General features: G+C 33.7%; 2 protein-coding genes across 3 annotated transcripts in view; both read right to left on the bottom strand.

The window, feature by feature from the left end:
- The window catches only part of LOC108694563 (cAMP-responsive element-binding protein-like 2), a 37014-nt gene extending 30816 nt beyond the window's left edge, over window positions 1-6198 (bottom strand). Inside the window, exon 1 of the mRNA XM_018204126.1 lies at window positions 6007-6198. Within this exon, the coding sequence (XP_018059615.1) occupies window positions 6007-6183 (177 nt within the window). The 5' untranslated portion in view covers window positions 6184-6198. The remainder of the gene's footprint in view (window positions 1-6006) is intronic.
- A 3235-nt stretch (window positions 6199-9433) lies between these two features.
- LOC108694595 (ubinuclein-1) lies at window positions 9434-21137 on the bottom strand. Of its 2 annotated transcripts, XM_018204174.1 has the most exons (12): window positions 20798-21137; window positions 14795-14917; window positions 14621-14722; window positions 14244-14540; window positions 13856-14027; window positions 13332-13767; window positions 13087-13248; window positions 12877-12957; window positions 12593-12628; window positions 11932-12048; window positions 11666-11845; window positions 9434-10959 (listed from the first exon to the last, which is right to left on the bottom strand). In XM_018204174.1, exons 1-12 carry the CDS (start codon window positions 20990-20992, stop codon window positions 9738-9740), a joined length of 3123 nt encoding a protein of 1040 aa, XP_018059663.1. In that variant the 5' UTR covers window positions 20993-21137; the 3' UTR covers window positions 9434-9737. The 2 variants fall into 2 exon arrangements, with proteins under 2 accessions (XP_018059663.1, XP_018059664.1); XM_018204175.1 differs by lacking the exon at window positions 12593-12628 and having other exon boundaries at window positions 9738-10959; window positions 20798-20992.
- Window positions 21138-21957: the final 820 nt, after the last annotated feature.

Genomic DNA, 21957 nt, shown 5'->3' with positions numbered 1-21957 from the left:
GTACTATTACAAAAATATATATTAAGATTTAATGAATTTTTTTCAGTGCAAAAATTTCAAATCAGATTTCTAAATAATTACTTTTCTGATCTCTCTGTATTTAATCAATATGTATTACATTTGATATATTATATTATATTTAATAAATTTATATATATAATATTAATAAATATATGTAGATATATTGGTATTGTATTTATACTTCACTTTTATGATTTATATTTATGCAATAAATATAAATGCGTATAATTTACATACAATTTAATTTATAATAGAATCTCAAAAATAATTGTGAGCATTTATCGATAAATAAGGTATAAATACAAATCTTTACATCAAAATTATAAATAATTTTTAAACAAGTATAATTATCACATTTGTAGCTTCTCTCGAAGTATATGATTTCTAAATATAATTTAATCGCTGGAACTTGATCGAGCGTCTCTTTACACAATGTGCATGCGTTTCCGTTCGATACGTTTCCGATTCAAAATCGACAAAATAGCTATCAGCGAAAACCCTTTGCAAGATAAGCTCGTTAAATACGAATACGAATACGTGGCGGTATCGCAAAACATCTTGCTCCAAGAATAGCTCGCGATTATTCAGCGTGCCAGTTACGTGTGCGTCTCGAGATTTTTTTCTTTCTTTCCGCACGAAAAAGCGTGGTTTGCTAAAAAATCGTGGGCCACCACAAGTCACGCTTTCGATGGTGACACGCGTCGTCGCTGAATTGCGCAGTAGCGTCGCGGATGGGCGACGCGGAAGCCCGTAGCACGGCGGGCTCCGAAATCGACCGGAGCGGCGCGTCGGCGTCGCGGCGGAGGAAATGTCGCGACACTTTATGAATTACGATCGTCTCGGATGGGACTCGAGCGGGTGTCCCAGTTACATCGTGCCGCACCGTCGAAAGCAAGCAAAAGAGAAAGAGAGAGATAGATAAATAGAGAGACGAAGAACGAGAGCGCGCGCACGCATACGCGCGCGTCGCGACGGCACACCGACACAGATGGGCAACGGAAAGGCGCCCGTTGCCGCGCCGCGAAACGTTACATACGCGTGTGCATATAAGGCGTTTCTCGCGTCGTGATACGAAATAGACGCGCGGCGCGAAAACGAAAACGCGATATGTCGCGAAGCGCCGTGGTGCTCGCGCGCGACGGCGTCGCGACGCCGACATGGAGACATGCCGGGCGTCGCGCGAAAAATATCTGGAGGGAAAACTCACCGGTGCAACGCGTCGTGCGGGCTCTGTCAACTGCGCAGTTCACGGGCCAAAAGGCTCTCAAGCAGGGACGTGACGCGCGCGGATCGTGCCCGTGGCGGCCCGCGAACGATGTGCGCGATGATGACGCTGGCGTCACCGCGCGGCGCTTCGCGGAGGCGCGCCGCCATTTTAATTGTACCGCGCCGCCGATCGCGATTAATGGTCGGTATTTATAAGGGTTACGCACAATCAAAAGAACAGGAAACAGAATAAAGCAGAGAATAAATCCGACTTTTGCATAACGCATAGTGCTTAAGAGAATCAATCAATCAGAATCCTTCCTTTTTTTTCACTTCACGGAAAAGAAGAACTTTGATTGGTTGATTCTCTTATGCACTATGCGTTATATGTTATGCAAATCTCGCGGTCCTTAAATCGGAGAGCACAGACTCTTGCAACACATAAACATAATACTTAAGAAAATGAAGCAATCAAAATCCTTCATTTCCTTCATTTCCACGAAATAAATGATTCTGATTGATTGATTTTCTTATGCCTTATGTATTATGCGTTAATGCATAATGCATAACTCCCCGCTTAAAAATTTCAACCTATCAGAAACTATAAACTGTGAAATACACAGTTTCTGATAGGTTAAAATTCTTCTCAATTTCTTATTCTTTTGATTGATGCGCGTCATAGTTAATTATCTTAAGGCAGAAGTACAGATTCTTGCATAACGCATAAAAGCATAAAAAATAATCAACCAATCAAAGTCTTTTATTTCATGAAAAGGAAGCAAATAAAGGATCTTGATTCATTCATTTTCTTATGCATTATGCGTTATAAATCATATCAGATTTTGTATTTGTATTTCAGCCATTAGGAACAAATATAATATTAGCCTCAATAATGTTTTAAGATATTGCTAATATGATTCTGTGAATGGTTTATATCATCTTAAAATTGTACTTTACTTACTTATATTTAAAATCGACTTTAAATATAAAAATTGGCTATCAATACCAACTTATAAAGCTGTGATTAGACTAGAGATTGAAATTTAATCAATTAAAGTAAGAATGAATTTTGCTTTGATTGATTAAGTTTCAATCCAATTTCAATCTCTAGTCTAATTATCGCTTAACCCTTCCATCGATGGCTACTGTGACTGAAGACAAAGCTTGTCGCTCGGCAACAGAGAAAAACGTGACTAATTATGATGAACAGCGTGTCATGGCTGACAATGAGTCTCAATAAAATACTTACGATGAGTATTTGAGCAAAATTTGTTCTTATAGAATGTAATAGTGACGAAACATACGGAACATTTGTAAATTATCTCCACGATACATGATGCGACATTCCGTGACTGCGATTTAAAATTTATAGAGATGCGAGATACTACGAGTATCGAGATATCGAAAAGATAGCGGACGATCGTCCAATCGTGTTGCGAAATGCCGAGGTCCGTTTCTCGCGTTTCTCACACTCGAAATAAGCGTATGCTTGATTTTTTAAAGAAAAAGAAATGAATTAATATACCTAAAACACAATCAGAATGATCAGGAGTTTTATATTCAAAAAATATTACAAATGAAATTCTGATTTAAAAAAATATAGGCTCATGAGTTATCGCATAGATAAGATTTAATGATTTCATAAACCGTTAAGAACTAAAAGAAAAATTTTTTTTGTATTTATGATAATTATATTTGTATGATAAAATAATTACAGAGCTCTACTTTTGTAGTTATTATTTTATAGTTTATTTTATTTATTGCTATAATATTAATAACAATAGTTACACTTATAACTCTATATATTAAAAAGAATATCATTCTTTAACACCAAAAGTGATCACAATTAAAAAAAAGTAATTTTTTAATCATTATCATGAATAAGTTAGATAAAGATTATTCTATCAATTACCAAAAGTAGATTCAACTTCACAGTCTGTTCGTCAAATAGCACTTGTATCGTGTTCTTAAGATTTTCAAAGAGATTATAGTACTTTCTATAACAATGACACATTTTTTTTAATTATATCGTTATTTCTGCAAAAAGGAAATTCTTTTCTACAAAAAACATTTAGAATTAAGTTTTGATGATCGAAATATGAAAAAGAAATGTTATTATAAATTTAGCCATTTCAGCTAATCAAGATAAATGTAAGTTGCTGATATGTTAAAGTACATTACATAGTATTACACAGTAAAAACAACATTGTGTTGGAAACTGAAGTTTTTATTAACAATTTATATTGAATTTTTTAATATATTCGCGTGTTAATTTAACTGTAATTATGTCATTTAAAGATTTTATTATTTAAAAATTTTGTGTTAAATTTAGATTCTTATAACTTTTCTTAGTGTCAAAATGATACATAATTTATGAATAAATGAACATATAATTTATTTTAATTTATTTTAAAATTTTTATAAATTTTAAGGTAAATGAATGTATTCGTTTAATATATAAATGTTAATTGTACTAAAAAAATATATTCGACAGTTAGTTTACAAACTGTATTGTCTTTTTTGTGATTATTTTTTTATATAATATCTGTGTTATTCCAAATATATTCATCTTATATATGTTAAATGAACACAAAAATTTGAATTTACTGTTCAAGACAAAATGAGTTATATTTGACACAAATTCCCCAACAGTATATTTTTACTGAATTATTTCGGATTTGTTGTAATTTTCTAAGATATAAAATTGTCATAAAAAAGGAATGATTCTTAGGAATTGTAAAACGAAAATGACAAAAATAATATTTGATAATGTGTCTAAGACAGGCCTATCCAATTTGAGCTCCAGAGTCAAAACACAAAGCCATCAACATAAACAAAATTCAATGTAGATAAGATTTCGGAGATGGTAAAATGTTGATACGCATTTAAGTGACGCTTATTAATACTTTATTATACTAGTCCTTGAAATCTTTCGATAGTTTTGCGTTTTGACTTCGGAGCTCAAATTGGATAGGCTTGGTCTAAAAGTATATTCTTTTTGTTGATATGTCACAATAATTTTCTGTTTAGTTAAAAAATAGCTTCCTCCTTTTCTAAAAACTTAATTTTTTTACATATCACTTTCAAAAAGAACAATATTGTTTCTGAAAACAATATATATATTGTATAGTACTTTATCATGTAATTATAATCCCAAATACCAAAAACGATTCTTTCAGTGAATGTTTGAATTACTATTAATCCTTCGCTAGCAATGTGAATTTTTCATCCTTTGTCTACGATCTTCTTCAAACTTCAGTATTGATTTTTATTGTATTCGAACTGTATAAAAATCTGAAAAAATTCTTATTGCAAAAGCATTAACAAATTTTTACCATTAAAAAGTTAAATTACATTTTTGCTTGCATTTTTCAAATTTAAATTCATCTACCCGAATTTACAATTGAAAAATCAATATGTCTTTAAAATCCAACATTGCCGATGGAGAATAAAAAACACGATCAACGCAGTTAATTGTACGATGCATGTACAGTAAAAATATTTTGTATTTATATGAAAAAATTGGTCTTTGTTAAAATTGTTGAATTTTTAACATATTTAAGTATTAATACAACATAATATGATTGTGTTATTTATAAACTTTGCATCGAATGTATATTCAATATTTCTTAGTATTGAAGTAACATTTTATAATGAAGAAAATGAACAAATAACATAAAAATAATATATTTTAAAATGTAAATTCTAAGATAAATAAATAAAATATGTAAATTTGATATATTATAAATGTTAATTTTACTTAAAAAAAACATACTTTCGCAATTTGCTTACAAATTGTGTCAGTGTTATTCTTGTATTAATTTTTACATAATATTTGCATTATTTCCTAACATATTTATTTTATATTAAATTAATACAAAAATTTGGGTGGATCATTTAAGATACACAAAATGCGCTAAATTTAACACGAATTATTTAAGTATGTATGCACACCTGACGATCATATATCCATCGCGCACTTGCTGCACTTCGATAAGATTTAACATTACATTAATTTAAAATACGAAACGAAATGAATACTAACGATTGCACGAAATGTTCGATGCGTTATGACACTTGCTATAATAATTCACGGATAGAACTTCCTCTCAATCACGAAGCAATTAGAACGCAATTCGCCGTGGAAAGTTTCCACTGGAAATCGACATGATTTAAGCTAATCGGATGGCGATACAATTCGCAAAGTACATACCAAAATCAAACACTCGCATCCGCCACTCTATCCGCAATGCTCGTCAAGATGGTTCGTGAATTTTGAAAACCAATGTGAATCGTTCGTACAACCGTCCAAGGCAACAACTCTGTGGCGCCGTAAACGAACGGGAGATGATTTGAATCGCGGGCGCGGTTCAATTTCAACTGACACGAAATCAGCGCCATCGCGCGGAGATGGCGGCAACGGCAGCGCCATCTGTCACGAAAAATGCTAAGCAGAGTCAGGCGCCAGGTTGACCGCATGAACGAAATATCAGCTAAACAGCAATCCCCCTTGCCATCCCGCCCGCTTCTCCTATACTCGCTCGATCTCAATCGATTCGCAACCTGGGATGTCGGGACAATTGCAATTCGCGCGTACCATCGCGTTCGTTGGAACGCGCGAAACACATCCATCCGACGCGCGCCCTCTTTGCACAATGTGGTGTAATCCCCGGCCGTGCGCGCACGCAAGACCCGTAGCTGTTTCCCCATGGCACAGGTTTGCGTCACGCGCGAGCACATTGTCAAGCGCGCGTATTGTCAAAAAATCGTGCCACTCACCGTCTCATTCTCCACGATGCACATTGGCTCCACTTCCATGGCGTTGCGAACGACACGCGTCGATCCACGGAAACGAATAGGCGCCTTCGGAGTGGCTCGCTCTTCGCGATGGCGATCGTCCGTAACACTTCGCGACGGCAACGTGTGTCTGTTTACAAACACTGCAAGGTCACACATCAGACCGCCGTTTCCTCCCCACCCCCGCTCACTTCAGACCGCTGCGCGCATTACGTCACGAGGCGCGCGCGACTGTGGCGGCACTGCGCGACGAGACACTCAACTTCCCGTGAAAATGTGACCAAATATGACGCGCGCGCGCGAATGAACGATTTTATAGGCCGCGATGAACGAGAATAGGAACGAGGTCGACCAGATGTCTCGAAAACTGATAAAATTGAGTCAATAATCAAAGTAGAGGTGAGCGCCTTTCGTTTTCAAAACAGTCGCCTATAAACTTTGCTAGAAATATTTATGATTTCAAAAAAAGAAATAAATTTCCTTTCTGATTTCTTTAATCGCCTTATACTCATTGCTATCAATTTTTAATCTCGATTTTACTCTTAATTTACTTAATTAATTTACTCTTTCCAATGTTCGTGCAAACTGATATTATAATCTGGTAGATTGAGATAATTAGAAAGAATCTTATATAGAATACAGCACAGAAGTTTGTAACAACATTGCTGCGACATTTTCAATATTATTACTAGGATGTTGCAGTGTCATTGCAAATTATTGGAATAATTTTATCTGTGAATATAAGAAAAAAGTAATATAAAAAAAAATAAAAGATAAAAAGAAAAAGTTTTATTGCAATATTTCTGAAAACGTTGCATTATCATTGCAATATTGCTGGAATAATGTAGTACGGAGTAAAAGAAATAAAAAAAAAGAAAACACATGGTAAAAGAGAAAATTATTAGGAAAGAAAAGATAAAAAGAAAAATCAATGTTAAACTGAAATTATAAAATGAGCTTTCTAAAAGGGAAAAATAAAGAGTAAACCAATGTTTAAGTTAACTAATATCTATACATTGACAGAAATTAATGAATTGACATTCATAGAATTGAAAAAAAATTAAAAGTAAAACTAGACCGAGATTAAAGTTCATTTACATTGATAGAAATTCACATTATTCCACATTCTGAAATTGTCCCATTATCGAAAAATGAAGAAAATGACACATTATTCGTTGTTATCGAAAATGTTGAACAATGATTAGTAAAATTATAAAGTTGCATTTCTTGTTCATGCGACAACACAAAAGCAAAAATTGAAATGTCCGAAAAAAAACCATTAGATTCCGAGTACGAGTGGATTGTTCGAATTTGTACGAATGCTTTCAACATATATCTAACGATGATACACTTTATATTTTATGATAACACTTTGAACTTGCAACCACAAAACTCTGGTAAGTCAGATTAACGTAATATAAGTAAGAATAAAATCTTTGAGAACATTTGGTAAAAAAATTTCAGAAATTTCATTCTTGTCGTACACACTACTCATGACAGCGTTGGATCTTTTCGCATATTGTGTTTTCCAATAAATCGATATGAATTACGAAAGAAAATAAGGAAAAATCATAAATTTATCACCAACAATGCATATCCCATGTACAGAAGGTACAGAAGGTACAGAAGAGAATAGAAATAGTTTTTGTAAAATAGTTTGTGTAAAATATATTCAAAACTTATATTTAAAGTCTCCATACAACACAGAAGCTTGCAGCAACATTGCTTCCAGTAATATTGCAACATTTTGCAATATTACTGGAACATTGCTATATTATTAGAATTATCTGTGCTGTATGGCTCTCTGCAGAACACAAACTGACAATAATATTACATCATGTAACTTCTCAACAATATAAATTATATCATGTAACATGTTGTAAATACTACATAACAATTATATTGTTGATTAAGAAATTATAACATTAATGTAATGTTACTATTAATTCTTGTTCAGGATTGTTTTCGGATCGTAGGCGAAAAAAGAAAAAAATCTCAAAGATATCACCAATGACGTGACATATCACATGACGTAGAAGAGAAGGGTAAAAATCGTATGGCTTATGTAAAAAATATTCAAAACTTATATTTTAAGTCGTCTTAGTGAAAATTCTCAATGCGGAATTGTACAAGACGTTCTTTATCCGTATTCTAAGTATCATAGGGGTAAGTTAGGGAAGGGGCGGGGGTGGGTAAGGTATACGGTATATAATACAGTACTAGTCATCTTTATGTGTTCCAAAAATATTCTAGTTGTCTCTCTCGCTCTCTCGCTCTTCCACGCACTCTCGTCGTCTCATTGAGACATTTTTCTCTCTCGCACGTCCTCACTCTCCCCTTTCCAAACACTATCTAACATGTCTATTATTCAGTCAAGCCACATACAAAGCCACACAAATTTGCAAGTCGAGAAAGCAACGGATGCTCGCACGTACCTTCTTGAGCTAATATAGTGATAATCGCACTCTCCCGCCTCCAACACTATAAAGCGTTGAAGATATTTTATTGTGATGTTACAGCAAAAAAAAAAAAGACGGTTCAAAGATAATGTACAATGGAAGTATTGTGACTTTTTGCTCCTACGAAATCATGCATATATCCGATACCACAGCTTTGCAATCTAATTTGTTCTATGCAATCGTCAATCTGTTTATAAATATCTATGACGAATCGCCAATCCATTATAATTATACTATAACAAATCATATTTATGGAAGGCAATAATGCAATTTCGAGAAATGAATGTATATCGAATTGTTTTCTTTTCGTTCGCGTACATACATTGTGATAATGACAAATGAAACACAAGGAGGAACAGTACACAAGACATCTTTTTCTCGCTCTGTGATACGGGTGGTCAAAAAATATAAGAAAATATAAAGCAAAAGTTTACGGACATTAATAATCCATTCGTCCAATATTATTTATTAAAAAAAAGAGCATTTAATATGCTTATGTTTACGATTAAAACAAAACGTTTACAAGTATGTAGCCGAAATTATATTAAATGCCGATCTCGAAATAATCGACAAAATCACAATAAAAAAATCACAGAAGGCTCGTCGAATAAATGAAAATAAAATTTTCATAGACCACCCAATTCACGGAGCGATTGGACGCTGCTCACTTATTTACACAAATACTTATTAAGATATGCACACACTGAACAAATGATGAACGGAGAGCGAATATGAATTTTCGCTATTGAATCTTGTAAAAATGTACGTGCACAGTAAATACGAACAAAATTTAATTCACATCCAATTAGATTATAAAACTGGTATAGAAAGTTCTAATAAATTCAACTTTACATTCACTTGTTCGCTCATTATTCATTCGCCAAGTGTATTCACATCTTTTGAATACCTTAGAATTTTATAATTTATATACTTATACTGTACACATACAACCAAAACTATCGCTAGCAAATTTGTAATGTATGTACATAATTTGGCGGTTTTTGTTTGAAAATATTTAAAAATCCTTACACGACATACACAGTATGATCGCTATAAATCTATATAGCTGCGTTCGCCAATAACGGCGTTGTATAAGTGGAAGAAGTTTCGTCAGCCTTCGCTCGATTGTTCATTCGAAACGAAACATAATTACACAAATATCGAGAATCCGCCTATTATCTTTCGCTACTAACTGATCGTTACTATCATCCCCAAGAAAAAAAAATTTCAAATCGGCGATAAGATACGTCTTTTCTACCATTGTGCTTCTTCCTTAGACCTTATTTTATCTTCCTTTTTGAGATACAATCGCTGATAGTCTTCCTGATAAGTGACATATTGCGCATTTGATTTACCAGGCTTTTGTATAGTACCACCGACCGGCGAATTATTAGGGGAGTATTTCATTTCTTGTAACTCTTGCAACTCCTTCAACGATCTCATTACCATCTGGACATCCTTTTCCTGATCCGTTGGTTGTACTGCGTTCGCTAAAGTATCATCTGTAATGAAACCGTCTTTCCGTTTATCAGTTAAGCCTCGTGGCGAAGAATCATCGTTGATGATCTGACTAAGAAAATTAGTTGCAGCAATTGTTTCCTCATTTTGCCTTTGTTCCTGTTCCTCCTTTGAAAGAATTGTTTGCTGTGGCATAGGCACTACGTCTTGATTAATAGGCCCTATCTGTTGCTCAATCATCTTATGATCCTTCTTTCTTTTCTTCTGATCGTGCGATGATTTATGCTTGACTTCTACACATCGCTCTCGTTTCTTTTCTTTTTTTTCAGTCTTCATGACCGTTGCGTCAACATCCTTGTCGTCCAATCTCTTTTCGCATTTAATGTCATTTTCCTGCAAGAATCTATGTTTCAAGGCTTGTGCTGACGAATAGGAAGTATCTTGTCTATATACGGAATGATGTCCTGTTTGGGAAATTTCGTTCGTCTTAGAAAGGCTCACAGGTTCCGGACACGGTGTAATAGAAACTCTATCCTTTATCGCTTCAGTTATTTTTGTCGATAATTTATCGTAATCAACACGTGTTATGGACAAAGAGCTGTTTGTTAAATCCATAAAATTAAATTTCTCAACGTGACTCTTAGTTGGCTTTTGAGCCATTAGTTGTGCTGTAGGTACTACAGAAATTTTACCAACTGTAAAATTGTTGACCGCAGCGCTTTCCAGCTGTTGGCCCGCATTGTTCTCTGTATGCTTATCTTTATATTTATTACTATGTTGCTTTCTATCGGTATTAACATCAGACTTCGCTGTAGCTTGACTTGCAAAATTCGTCGAATTTTCGCCAATGATCTGAACTTTGGATACATTCGTGTTTGTCCTCTCGTTTTCTTGAGACAAAATATTATTTACGTTTGTTGCATCATTCTTTGCAACATTGCAAACTTGAGTATTCGTAGAAGTGGTAACGTTGTTTGCATTGACCATTTCTTTTGATTTCTTCAACTTCTTCTTAATGCTAAAATCATAAAAATCCATTAATATAGAGTAGCACATAAATACTTGACATCAAAGGAATGTATAAATATAAGACAGGAAGAGGCAAGCTGTATATAGTAAGAAACAAAAATATAAAATAAATTTTCTGTGTGCATTTAATAATAATAACAAAGAGTGTATGCTAACTAAAATAATTGAAGCAATTTTTGCATGTACAAGAAACTAAAAAAAGCATTCGAGAAAGACAAATTAACATTAACATTAAACATTTGCGTACAAGTTAATATCATAATTTCATATAATCTTGTTAATATTTATAAATGCATTAAATTGAGTATCACTTTCGTAGAATATGACTTTTTTTCTAGGAATCCGTTAATGTTTCGAGCGAAGAAGTAGAAATCAGTATTAATCCATTACACCTTCCTAAAACATACAATAATCAAACCATGAAGCGATCAATTAACCTTCCTGACGTAGTCATGTGACGCGCCAGATTTCTTGACCGCGATTTGCAAAGAAACTAGTTAAATCAATCTTCAAGGATCTTGATCCTAATTTTCGAACACACACTCCTTTCACTTTGATGAAAATAGGAAAAAACCATAGTAAGGGACTTTCATGCACGAAGCAAAGCACAAATAGCGAAAGTTTCTTATAACGCTTATAGACAGTGTATCAATAATTGAATGTAATATATATTAACAGCATAATATACTACTTACGCGGGTTCAACTGGACTAGCATATTTTAGCAAGGTTTGCAATCGTACGTATCCGGGCGGCCATAATGGTAATACATTCGTATCCAGAAAAGAAGCAACAAACGATTCCATACTCTCCTTTCTTGATCTGAGAATTTTGAAATAATGTCTCCTGGCGTTTGCAATTTCAAGAACAAGTTTCCTAAAATTGAAATTTACATATATATGTGCGAATACACATTCAGATTATCCAATCTATATGAATTATATATTTTTGATCAAACAAACTTTGCTTCGTCAGTCCATGGAAATCGTTTTCGTGGTATTTTTGGCTTTTCCGTGTTTTTAGACGAACTATCTTCTTCATCGCTGCTCTCTGCATCTGCAGGAGATCCCTCAAACCCCCTGAAATCGATCAATTAATTACATTCTAGTCAAGGTAATATTATGAGATTCATGATTTCGCGATGACAAAATGATGATCAGCATTTGTTGTGACAGAATTCCGCGATCTTAATTTCTTTTTTAGTAATAATATACTTAGTATAATAAATTAATAATATATTTAATACATAATCAAATAGCCTAGTCATCGAATTGTGTCCCACATCAAATGCAGCAGTTTTTTTATTTGACACAAAAGATGATTCTAATGATGAACTAAACACTGATACTGATGATAAAAAGCCCCGCATCTTCCTCTGCTTTCTCAGTAATGTGATAGATGAAGAATAATGATCACGCTAAGTAATAAAATGTCTTTTCTTCTATATGTATAAACATAATTGATTGTATGAATGTTGGTAATTTGAGAGAGCAAAAGCATGTAAGCATGACTAGATTAGAGGAAAAAAGATTAAAGACAGTAAAAAAGAGAAGAAAGATAAAGAGAAAGAGCAGTCGAAGAGGCGAGAATAGAAAGGGGTTCCTCTTACGAGGGGCGCCTTACCAACAGTACCGATATATCTCCCAGTATAATTGAGGACTGAGAAATAAAAAATTACAATAAGTTTATATTCAAGAAATTATAAACTATAGTTTTATATGTACTGGATTTTTTAATTCAACTGTATTTAATAGAATTAAAAAATTATAAAACAATTTATTATAAATAGAATTAAAATATAATCTACTATTAGAGAGCAAAAGTGAACTGTCGCAAAAATCAAGAATAAAAACTGTGACATATCAAATCACTAATAATACATACTATTATATAATAAAATTACTTACTTTTCATCAGCAACTTTCTGACATTCTTTCATATATTTATCCATAACTGATGGCATAATATTATCGATGAGCATTTTTAATCTATAAAGTGTTAACAAACTTTATCAAAACTTTCAAAGAACAAAAATATAAAAAAGATATAATTTATGCATAATATTATAAATATCAAAATAAATTCTTATGTATTATACAGTTGACACACTATCTTACTTTTGCATCGGTTCGTTCACTCTGTGTTCTGCGTCTTTTAAATAAAGTTTTTTAGCTCTACTGAGAAGAGTAATTTTACTACAAGGTAAAAATCGTACTAGGTGTACATAGGTTTGTAATCTTATACTAGGCGAATTCATCATTCGCAGTTTTTTCTCTAAACTGTAATATAAAAGTAACGGATTTTAGAATAATTTTCACAATTTGGGTAATTTGGGTAATTTAAGCAATTTATACAAACTTACTTAAAGAGCACTTCATTAACTGCGCTATTGAAAAACTTGCTTTTGCCACCATCTTTGCTATTTTCCGCCTGAACTTTTAATTTATTCACTATCTCTCTTATATCCTCGGGTAGATTCTCAGGCAAAGATGCTTCCTTATTCTCCATTTCCTCGCCGTCGGATTCAACGTAAAGGCAAACGCGGGATTTCCCCGAATCTGTTGTATCACGACTCGAGTCGTCTTCGATTCCTCTAGCTGCTGCATTAACAACGCTCTCTATCGCATCGTCAATATTACTATCTTTAGCATCCAATCTCTTTAGATCTATCTTCTTCGCGTCGTATCCATTACTATTTGATGATTTCTTTTCGAACTTTTTAATATCGAACTTTTTCTCATTTATTTTATTTTTCTCTGATTTATCAGACTTTTTCTTCTCCTCTTGATCTTCCGAAGCTAAAACCACCAGAATTATTCCGTAAATAATGTGTAAATCGAAAATTTTTAATAACTTAATAACGACGATATAGAAAGTGAGACACACCTGTACCTCCTTCAGCATCTGTCGTCTCATTCTTTTCCTTTCGTCTCAAAAGATCCAAATCTGGTTGAGAATTTTGTTGTGCATCTTGCGCTTGATGATTTTGCGGCTTTTTCCTCTTTTTGCTATTCTCGTGATTAACTCTCTTCTCGCTATTTTCCTCAATTTTCCGTCTCTGTAACAGATATTACATTATACAGAATAACATATGGACAAAGTATTATATACAAAATAAATAATGGAGTTTACTTAACACTATAAATGTTTTAAAGTACTACATTGATCAATCAGAAAAAAAATTTTACTAACTGATCAATCAAAAAAATGCTTTAAAGTGTTTGTAATATCAAGTGAACTATAGCGAATATCATATATTTAAAAAACAATTTACCTTTCGCGGGTTATCACCAGTGATATCCTCCGTCTCATCGTCATCCGAGGAGCTAATGATTCGTTTATCTATTCTTTTAGGATTAGGACTATCTACATCTTCGGTATCCTCCTCGCTACTTTCGCTACTTTCCTCATCATCGCTATTATTATTATTATTATTATTATTATTATTATTATTATTATTATTATTATGGACTAACGAACGTCTATCGGCTGCTCTGAACTCAAGAGCTCCACAATTAATATAGAATCCTCCGTGCGCCGTGGTCATCTCTTCGGGTACGATCTCATCATACTATTGACAAAATATTTGCATTAAAAATTGATATCTTCTTTGAAGATATTTTCTTACGTATAGAAAAGGACTTAACGTACAGCATCAGTATTGTCGATGAAGGAATCGTTTTCATCATATCCTGCGCCCAAGTCCACGTAATCATCATACTTGTGCCTTTTCTTTCCCATGGTGGAGGTTCCCTAAGACAACGAGAAATAATTAACCTCTGTCGATTTTATTCCAAAGGTCAGATTTTTTTATCGTCAACATACATATTTTGCCTCGAACCGTCTCGCCATGTCTTTAAGCTTATCCTCGTCATCGTCATCGTCGAACGGATCCAGTCCATTGGTCGCATTTTCATCTCCCCTCTTTTGTTCTTTCCTTCGCTTTTTCTGCAAAATAAATAGATTAATTTATAATCGTTCGAGTTACGCATCAAAACGTGCTGTTGCACATTCGCGAATCGACCTAGTAATTCACAATCAAATCGCTTTCTATCTCACTTCGCTCTCTGCACCACTTTCACTAATTTATAAAAAATTCAGATCGATCAAAGAGAATAAACCGCGTATCTGTACGCGCACTCATGTATAAGTTCTCGAATCCGGTTTAAAAATTATTATTATTATTTCTCGCAATATTTATTTTTCAAAAACGTAATTTATCAAAAACTCTATTTCAAAAGCATAATTTTTTTCACATAGAAATAACGGTAGAAAAACGGTATCATGTCATGCAAAATTATTTACACGATTTTAAAGATACTTATTAATCAACATCAATAATATTAAATTGCTTGTCAATTTTATTACTATTCTAGCTTCAATCTATGAGTGTTTCAAGGCTGACAAATAATCAGCGTACAGTTACTTGAATTAAAAATTCGCAAAAAATAATCTGAACCGAATAAAACCCAACATTAAATAAGGCCCACTTTTAAATTTATTACATTAAAACTCGCTTTATGCCTGCAGTATATGTTTAAAAGATGTATCATAGAAAGTAGATAAACAAGAAAAAATTAGAATCGATAGCAACACGTTTAACATAACAAAAACTTGTGTGTATGAGCCATTTTTATACAATTCGCTGCAAAATTTAGCAGCACACAATGTTTCATAATTTATTATAATATTATTCAACTTCCTAACTATGGAAAATAAAAAAATAAAATCAATTTTTTTAATGAGTATAAATATTTTTTTTAAACAATGTACTTATTAAATAAGGTCTATTTACACGACTTATTATTATAGCTATTATTATTTGTTTGGGATTTATGCTAAAGAATAATGATTTTCAATACTGCTATCTTTTAAGCTAAAATTGCATTTAAATTGTTAGAAATTTCTAAAGATTGAAGAGTTAATTACAAATAAAATTAAAGATAATTATAATGTTTGAAAGTAAAGTAAGTTCTAAGGAATTTCCTTTTTATGATTAATAACCATTTTAAAACTGATTTAGAAAGATAATGTTTATTTTTTTTATCATTTTTAATTTATTTTTGATTTAGGCTTTTTTATATTCATATGTATGTAATAAGGTCCAATATTAGAATTTAACGTTTATTTACAAATATTCTATGAATATATTTTATTATTAATATATTTTATTTTTGGAAATGAATGAAATGAAGATTTGATTCTCACTTAGTTTATTTCAATATCCCCATAAATAGAATTAAAAAAAAAATAAAATAAATTAGATGAGCCTTATTCGACTTAGATATATTATTATTAGATACAAAGATCCGCTTTGACCAAATATGTTATTTTCCATCAATTTCTGTAATAATAATAATAATATTATTATAAATGTATCATTGAAAATAAGATATCTTTTATGATCAATGTTAGTCAAATTTATATCAGTAAAATCTCTTTCAAAAACACTATTTTTTCATACATAGAGTATGTACGGAATAACTTTTATTGCATCATGCAAAATGTATTTATATTTCTCCTGAGGAGATAATTAAGAAATTACGAAAGTCTATTTGATAATTCAATCATGAGTTACCCTATCTTATACATAGAGCGAATACTATAAATTAAAGAAGAAAAATTGAAGACTTTCGTTTTTTCGAAATAGAAGATATATAAAAAATCCGTAGTAGTTTAATTCATATTAGTATATTCACACATATTGAGATATATTAATTCATTTTCATTTTTTCATTCATTCATTCATTCATATATTAATATATTCATATTAGTATATTGAAAACAATTCAGTCTTGTTTTTGTTCCAAAATAAGATTATTAGATGGTATTCAATCTCTATTTTAAAATCGTTTTAAGTAATGTCTTAAGTATTGCTAATACAATTCTCTGATTGGCTTATGACATCTTAATACTTCTTTCTACAATAAGCGAAGTCTCAGGGTGATATTTCATTTATCCGTTTTTGTCGTACGACAAAGACTGTAGAACAGAAAAATTCTTGAATCTCTCTACAACCAATTAACAAGCTCGATAAATTTGTCGCATAAAAAAATAAATGTATCATCTTTAAACTGTAAGAAATTGTCCAATCGCAATCGAATGTGAGAAGAATAATCGACTGTAATTGGTTAATTTCTTACGGCTTAAGGCTTAAGCTTAGATAACTGGCTTATTGTAGATAGCCTATTAGACTGTATGTAAGACAGTCTCAAATATAAGAATGGACTATGTATACCGACCATTCTCAGGAATAAGGATTACAAAAACTGAAGGGAGAAACAAAAATCTAATTTTCACTCATAATTGTAAAAACAAAAGTGATATGTGCGAAAGTGTGATGTTCTGAAAAGGATGCTAGCCAAGAATATCAGGAGCGCATAAAGCAGAACGTCGTCCTTGTGATTTCGCGCTCTTTCCCACGTCACGAACTACCTCCTACAGTCTCCTATTCCCCTGTTGAAGGGACGCCGAATCGAGCAATTGATCCTGTCTGCGACGTGATTATTGACGATCAAGTATCAATTGGTTTCTTTCTTTTCTGCACAAACGCGTCTTGATCGAATCGGCCGTGTTAATCATTCAATTAGTTACTCAATTAATCAGTCAGATATAATCGCGAATCTGCACGGTATCGCTTTTTCTCACACCGCTTCGCTGCTCGCGGTTATTATCGGAATTTAAAAAAAAAATACGGGGCTAACCCAGTAACGCGATTTTATCGCTTGATGAATTAAAAAATTCAGATAAAATTGAATAGAAGAGAAGAACGCAAGCACGATAGTCACGATGAAAATAATGCGAGAAAAAAAGAGAGTAGTTAAAGCTTGTTTACCATCTGTCTCATAATCAGATTGACATCTGAAATGAGAAAATATGCAATAAAAATTCTTGTAACATATATTAATACAAAAATATGTTTTAATAAAACAACAATCGATAAAACCTTGTAAAATATATTAAAAATTCTCTTTTTATTTCTTTAATTAATATATAAAGTGTATCTGGAAATAAATTATATAAAATATAATTAATAAACAGAATAAACTATGTTCATAGCTACTACAAATTGTTAAATCAATATGTAGAAATAAATATTATTTAATTTTTCCTCAAAACAAGAAGATAATTGTCGATATATTTTATATTTTATCAATTGCAAATATTATTTCATCGTAGAAATTTCTATTCAAATATAACTGCAAGTTTATTTTTTTGCTTCTGATGTTATAATAGAGATATATAGTAGTGGTGGATGAACACGAGCATTAAAAAATGAAACGAGTTTACTGAATATAGCTGCGTATTTTCACGAACGTTAATTCTCGTTTAATTGCAACAATATATATCTTATGGTTGATCGATTTTACATTGCGAATTTTCGAAAGGCGCGCTGCCGCCACTTCGAAATTTGATTCGCCGGCGAATTCGTGCCACGTTTTCGAAAACACGTGCGCGATCAAAACAAAGCTGCAAATTGCACGCAGCGTGACCATCGTTGAAAATAAATAAAGCGGCGTTGCTCGAAAGAGCTGGAGCAATCCAGACATTCTGAATGAAAAGAGTAGGAGCGAGTGCAAATGTTTCAGAGACGATTTATCGCCCTTCCGTCTCGCCAAACTCGTTATTTCGCGAGACACAAACGCGATTGAAAGCGCAACAATGGATAGTGTAATTCACGTACGAATTTCATGCATTCACTTGAAAATAAAATATTTTATGTAATGGATATCGTGGTATGTTCGAGACCGTCTAATAACATCCATAAATTATCGATTTATTTACGAAAAAAGAGAGAACAGAATGAAGAATAGTGATAACATTAAAATGGCTTCAAAAATAAATTACATGTATTTTTTAACAAAAAATATGAAAAAATTGGAATTTTTTTCTGTATTGCATTTGAAAATGATACAAAAAAAAAATAGCAATGATTTAGAATCTGGATAAAAAAACATGGCTTTAAAAAGCAATTAAAATAAGAAAATTTTTATTAAAACTATAAATATATGTATTGTTAAATGTATAAATTATTGTGATCTCTTAAACTCTGTTTCAGATATACAGCATTCATTTTTATACAAAAAAAAATATAAAATTCTAATTTCTTGTGCAGACTATATATCAGATACACTTTCAATAAATAATGGCAGCTAAATAAATTCCAAATATGTTTTAATTCGAAGAAATTCAAAAATATAATTGTTAAATAATAGCAAATTATCACGCACAGTTGTTACTCTCAACTTATTATTTGAGTATGAATTTGTTTGTTAAATAAATTAAATTATTACTTTATTCTAAAGAAATTAGAATACTATTTTTTTATTCTAAAGAAATTAGATATACTATTAAAAATTAAATTAATCGATTGAAAGCCCTGCCGATCATAAGATTTCTATTTTGAGTATTTGATTTCAAACAAATTTAATTTTGCGATCAATCACGAGTAATTTTAATTATTTTGACGCGATTTGTTCTTAAGAATGATCTCGAATTGCATTCTGCCATCAGGATCGTGTTTACTTTATGCGTTTTTCGCCGAAAAGGATATTGAAGTAGATTATTCGCCAATTATCGAAGTAATAAATACATCAAATTAGATCGGGTGCTTATTTATTTATTTTATTATCCACTTGTATCGCGCGGCAGAAGTGAGGGAAAGAGGATGGAATCGCGAGCGCATGACACGCGTTTCGAGCGGCGTATTCGATACGTGTCGGCGGTCACGAGTCTCCTCCGGTGCATCGATCTACAATTCAGAAAGGAGAGTCCCGCAGCACGCTCTCTCGCGCGCGCGTGAAATAAGAGACCTCCGTGCGCGACCACACGTTCACGCACGATGTGTCGCTTTTCTCTCTTTCTCCCTCATCCCCCCCCCTCTTTCTCTCTCTCTTCCTCTCGGTCTCCCACATTTTCTCTCCCACTTCCTCTTCTCAATCGCGTTTTCCGCGTATCCTTCTCTCACATAGCAAGACTCGCTGGACGAAATGTACATGGCTTGCGAAATAGACCGGCGTAGACGCTGCACACATGAATAAGGCACGCCGCCGTCACATACATGTGAGTCTCTTTCCCTTCTTCACGAAGGAGAACAGAGAAAAAGATAGATAGAGAGAGAAGGCAAGACAGAGACAGATGAAATGCCGGACGATCGCGCAATGGCAACTCTCTTGTATAGATGTTTTAAGAACAGAAAAGACGAGGGACGCGCACGAAGGACGCCGTGTTTCTTCGCAGAGAATGATAAAAAACTGCGTTTGCCTTGAAGGTGCAATCTGACTTAATTGATTGACAGCTTATGGCTGAATGTTGGACGGCGGTGACGTTGACACGCGCGAATCCGGCACAGCGAAGGATAGTAAATCGATCAAGAAACTGTTCTCGCTCTGTCTCGTTTCCGCCACCGCCGTCTGTCGTCTGCCATTCCTTGTCTTATGCATGCGGCTGGATAAATTCCGGCGTACACGGCAGCGACGCGAGCCGCGTGACAATCGCGCGGCAGCCACCTCGACGAGGATCCCTCGCGCCTTTTCGGCGTCTACGTCTCGTCGATAGATAGCTACACGCATTCCATCATGTGTGTGTGTGTGTGTGTGTGTGTGTGTGTGGTGGTGTGTGTGTCTCTCTCTCTCTTTCTCTCTCTCTTTTTATTCTCTCTTCCCCCATCTTGTCACCGCTCACATTCTCTCTCTCTCTCTCTCTCTCTCGCTCTCTTTCATTTCTCCGTATGTTTTATGCGTGCATGACACAAGGCTTGACATACGGTCTTTTGTTTTCCCCTTCCTATGGGAGTGATGGGTGCGGATAAATCGCTTGATAGCTTACCTCCGCCGACTTGAGGAGTTGGGCATAGTTGAATTCCGGGCATGTCTTCTCGTTGGACTCAGGAAGGGTGAGCGTGAAGCGGAAGGAGGGCGCGAGCTGCTTGCCCATATTCCCCTTTTTCTCCTTCTTCGTCGCGTGGCCCAGGGGCTCCGGGAACTCCAGGGTTTGCAGGGGCACCCGTTTCGCTTCTGACATTCCTTTTACATTTGCACTAAACCTAACGCGGATCACGGAAACACTGCGGAGCCTGCGACCGCGGCAACATGATACACCTTCCTCTTGCTCTCTCTCGCTCCTCGATTAAACACCGCGCGGACGCCGCCGCTCACACGTCGCCATCTTCGGCACGACTGTTTTTAGAGTGCGCCACAGACGCACCGCCGTAACGCCGCCACGCATGCGCCCGAATACCTCGCCATTCCGCCGTGTTTTCAACGTTATCAAATTGCGAATTGGCGATTGAATGCAGTGATCGCTGCAATGAGCAATGATCGCTTGTCGCGGACCTGGCCTAGTTTCCACCGAGATCAATCTATCGTTCAACTGTAAGGGAAATACTCGATTGTAGTTGGTTGGTTTTTACATTTTGATCCGGATTAAACTTTCGATGGAAATGAGCGCTCGCTGTTATTGATGTATTCTTTCTTTCTTTCAAATCTAAAATGCTGATGGATGGTCTAAAAGACTACACCAATAACGAGCACTCAACTATTGAGTCCGCTTGAATGCAACCATTAAAGCAACTAATCAGTGCTATTCCGCACTTTTCCATCACGTAAGTTTTATGCTTTACAACGTGCGTCAAAGATGCATCCAGGATGAACATAATTTAAACATTATTAACTCTGTGTTAATAATTTGGTTATTAAAATAAAATATAATTTATCAAATTGTAAAAACAATTATTACTGTTGTAATATTTAATATTTTACAATCAATATTTACAACCCATATAGCACAGAAGATTGAAGTAATATTACTGCAATGTTGCAATATTGCAGATTACAATGTAACATTGCAGAGATGTAAATGTAAATTTGCCTGGAAAATGTCAGTAATATGCCTGTAATATTCCAAGAACGTTGCAAAATTATAATTCTTTAATTGTTACAATAATAATAAAAATATAATTTTTTCTAATATTTATGTAATATAGTGTA

This window comes from Atta colombica, unplaced genomic scaffold (genome assembly GCF_001594045.1).
Source record: "Atta colombica isolate Treedump-2 unplaced genomic scaffold, Acol1.0 scaffold120, whole genome shotgun sequence".
Taxonomy (NCBI): domain Eukaryota; kingdom Metazoa; phylum Arthropoda; class Insecta; order Hymenoptera; family Formicidae; genus Atta; species Atta colombica.
This window is presented reverse-complemented; position numbering and strand designations above follow the sequence as displayed.

Bases quoted from the DNA above. Each gene is read 5' to 3' on its own strand.
- LOC108694595 (XM_018204174.1), bottom strand. From the start codon at position 20,992: ATGTCAGAAGCGAAACGGGTGCCCCTGCAAACCCTGGAGTTCCCGGAG. The intron at 14,723-14,794 runs GTATGTTGACGA...TCGTTGTCTTAG, and splicing joins GACGGTTCGAGGCAAAATAT to GGAACCTCCACCATGGGAAA. The intron at 14,541-14,620 runs GTACGTTAAGTC...TTTTGTCAATAG, and splicing joins TCATCGACAATACTGATGCT to TATGATGAGATCGTACCCGA.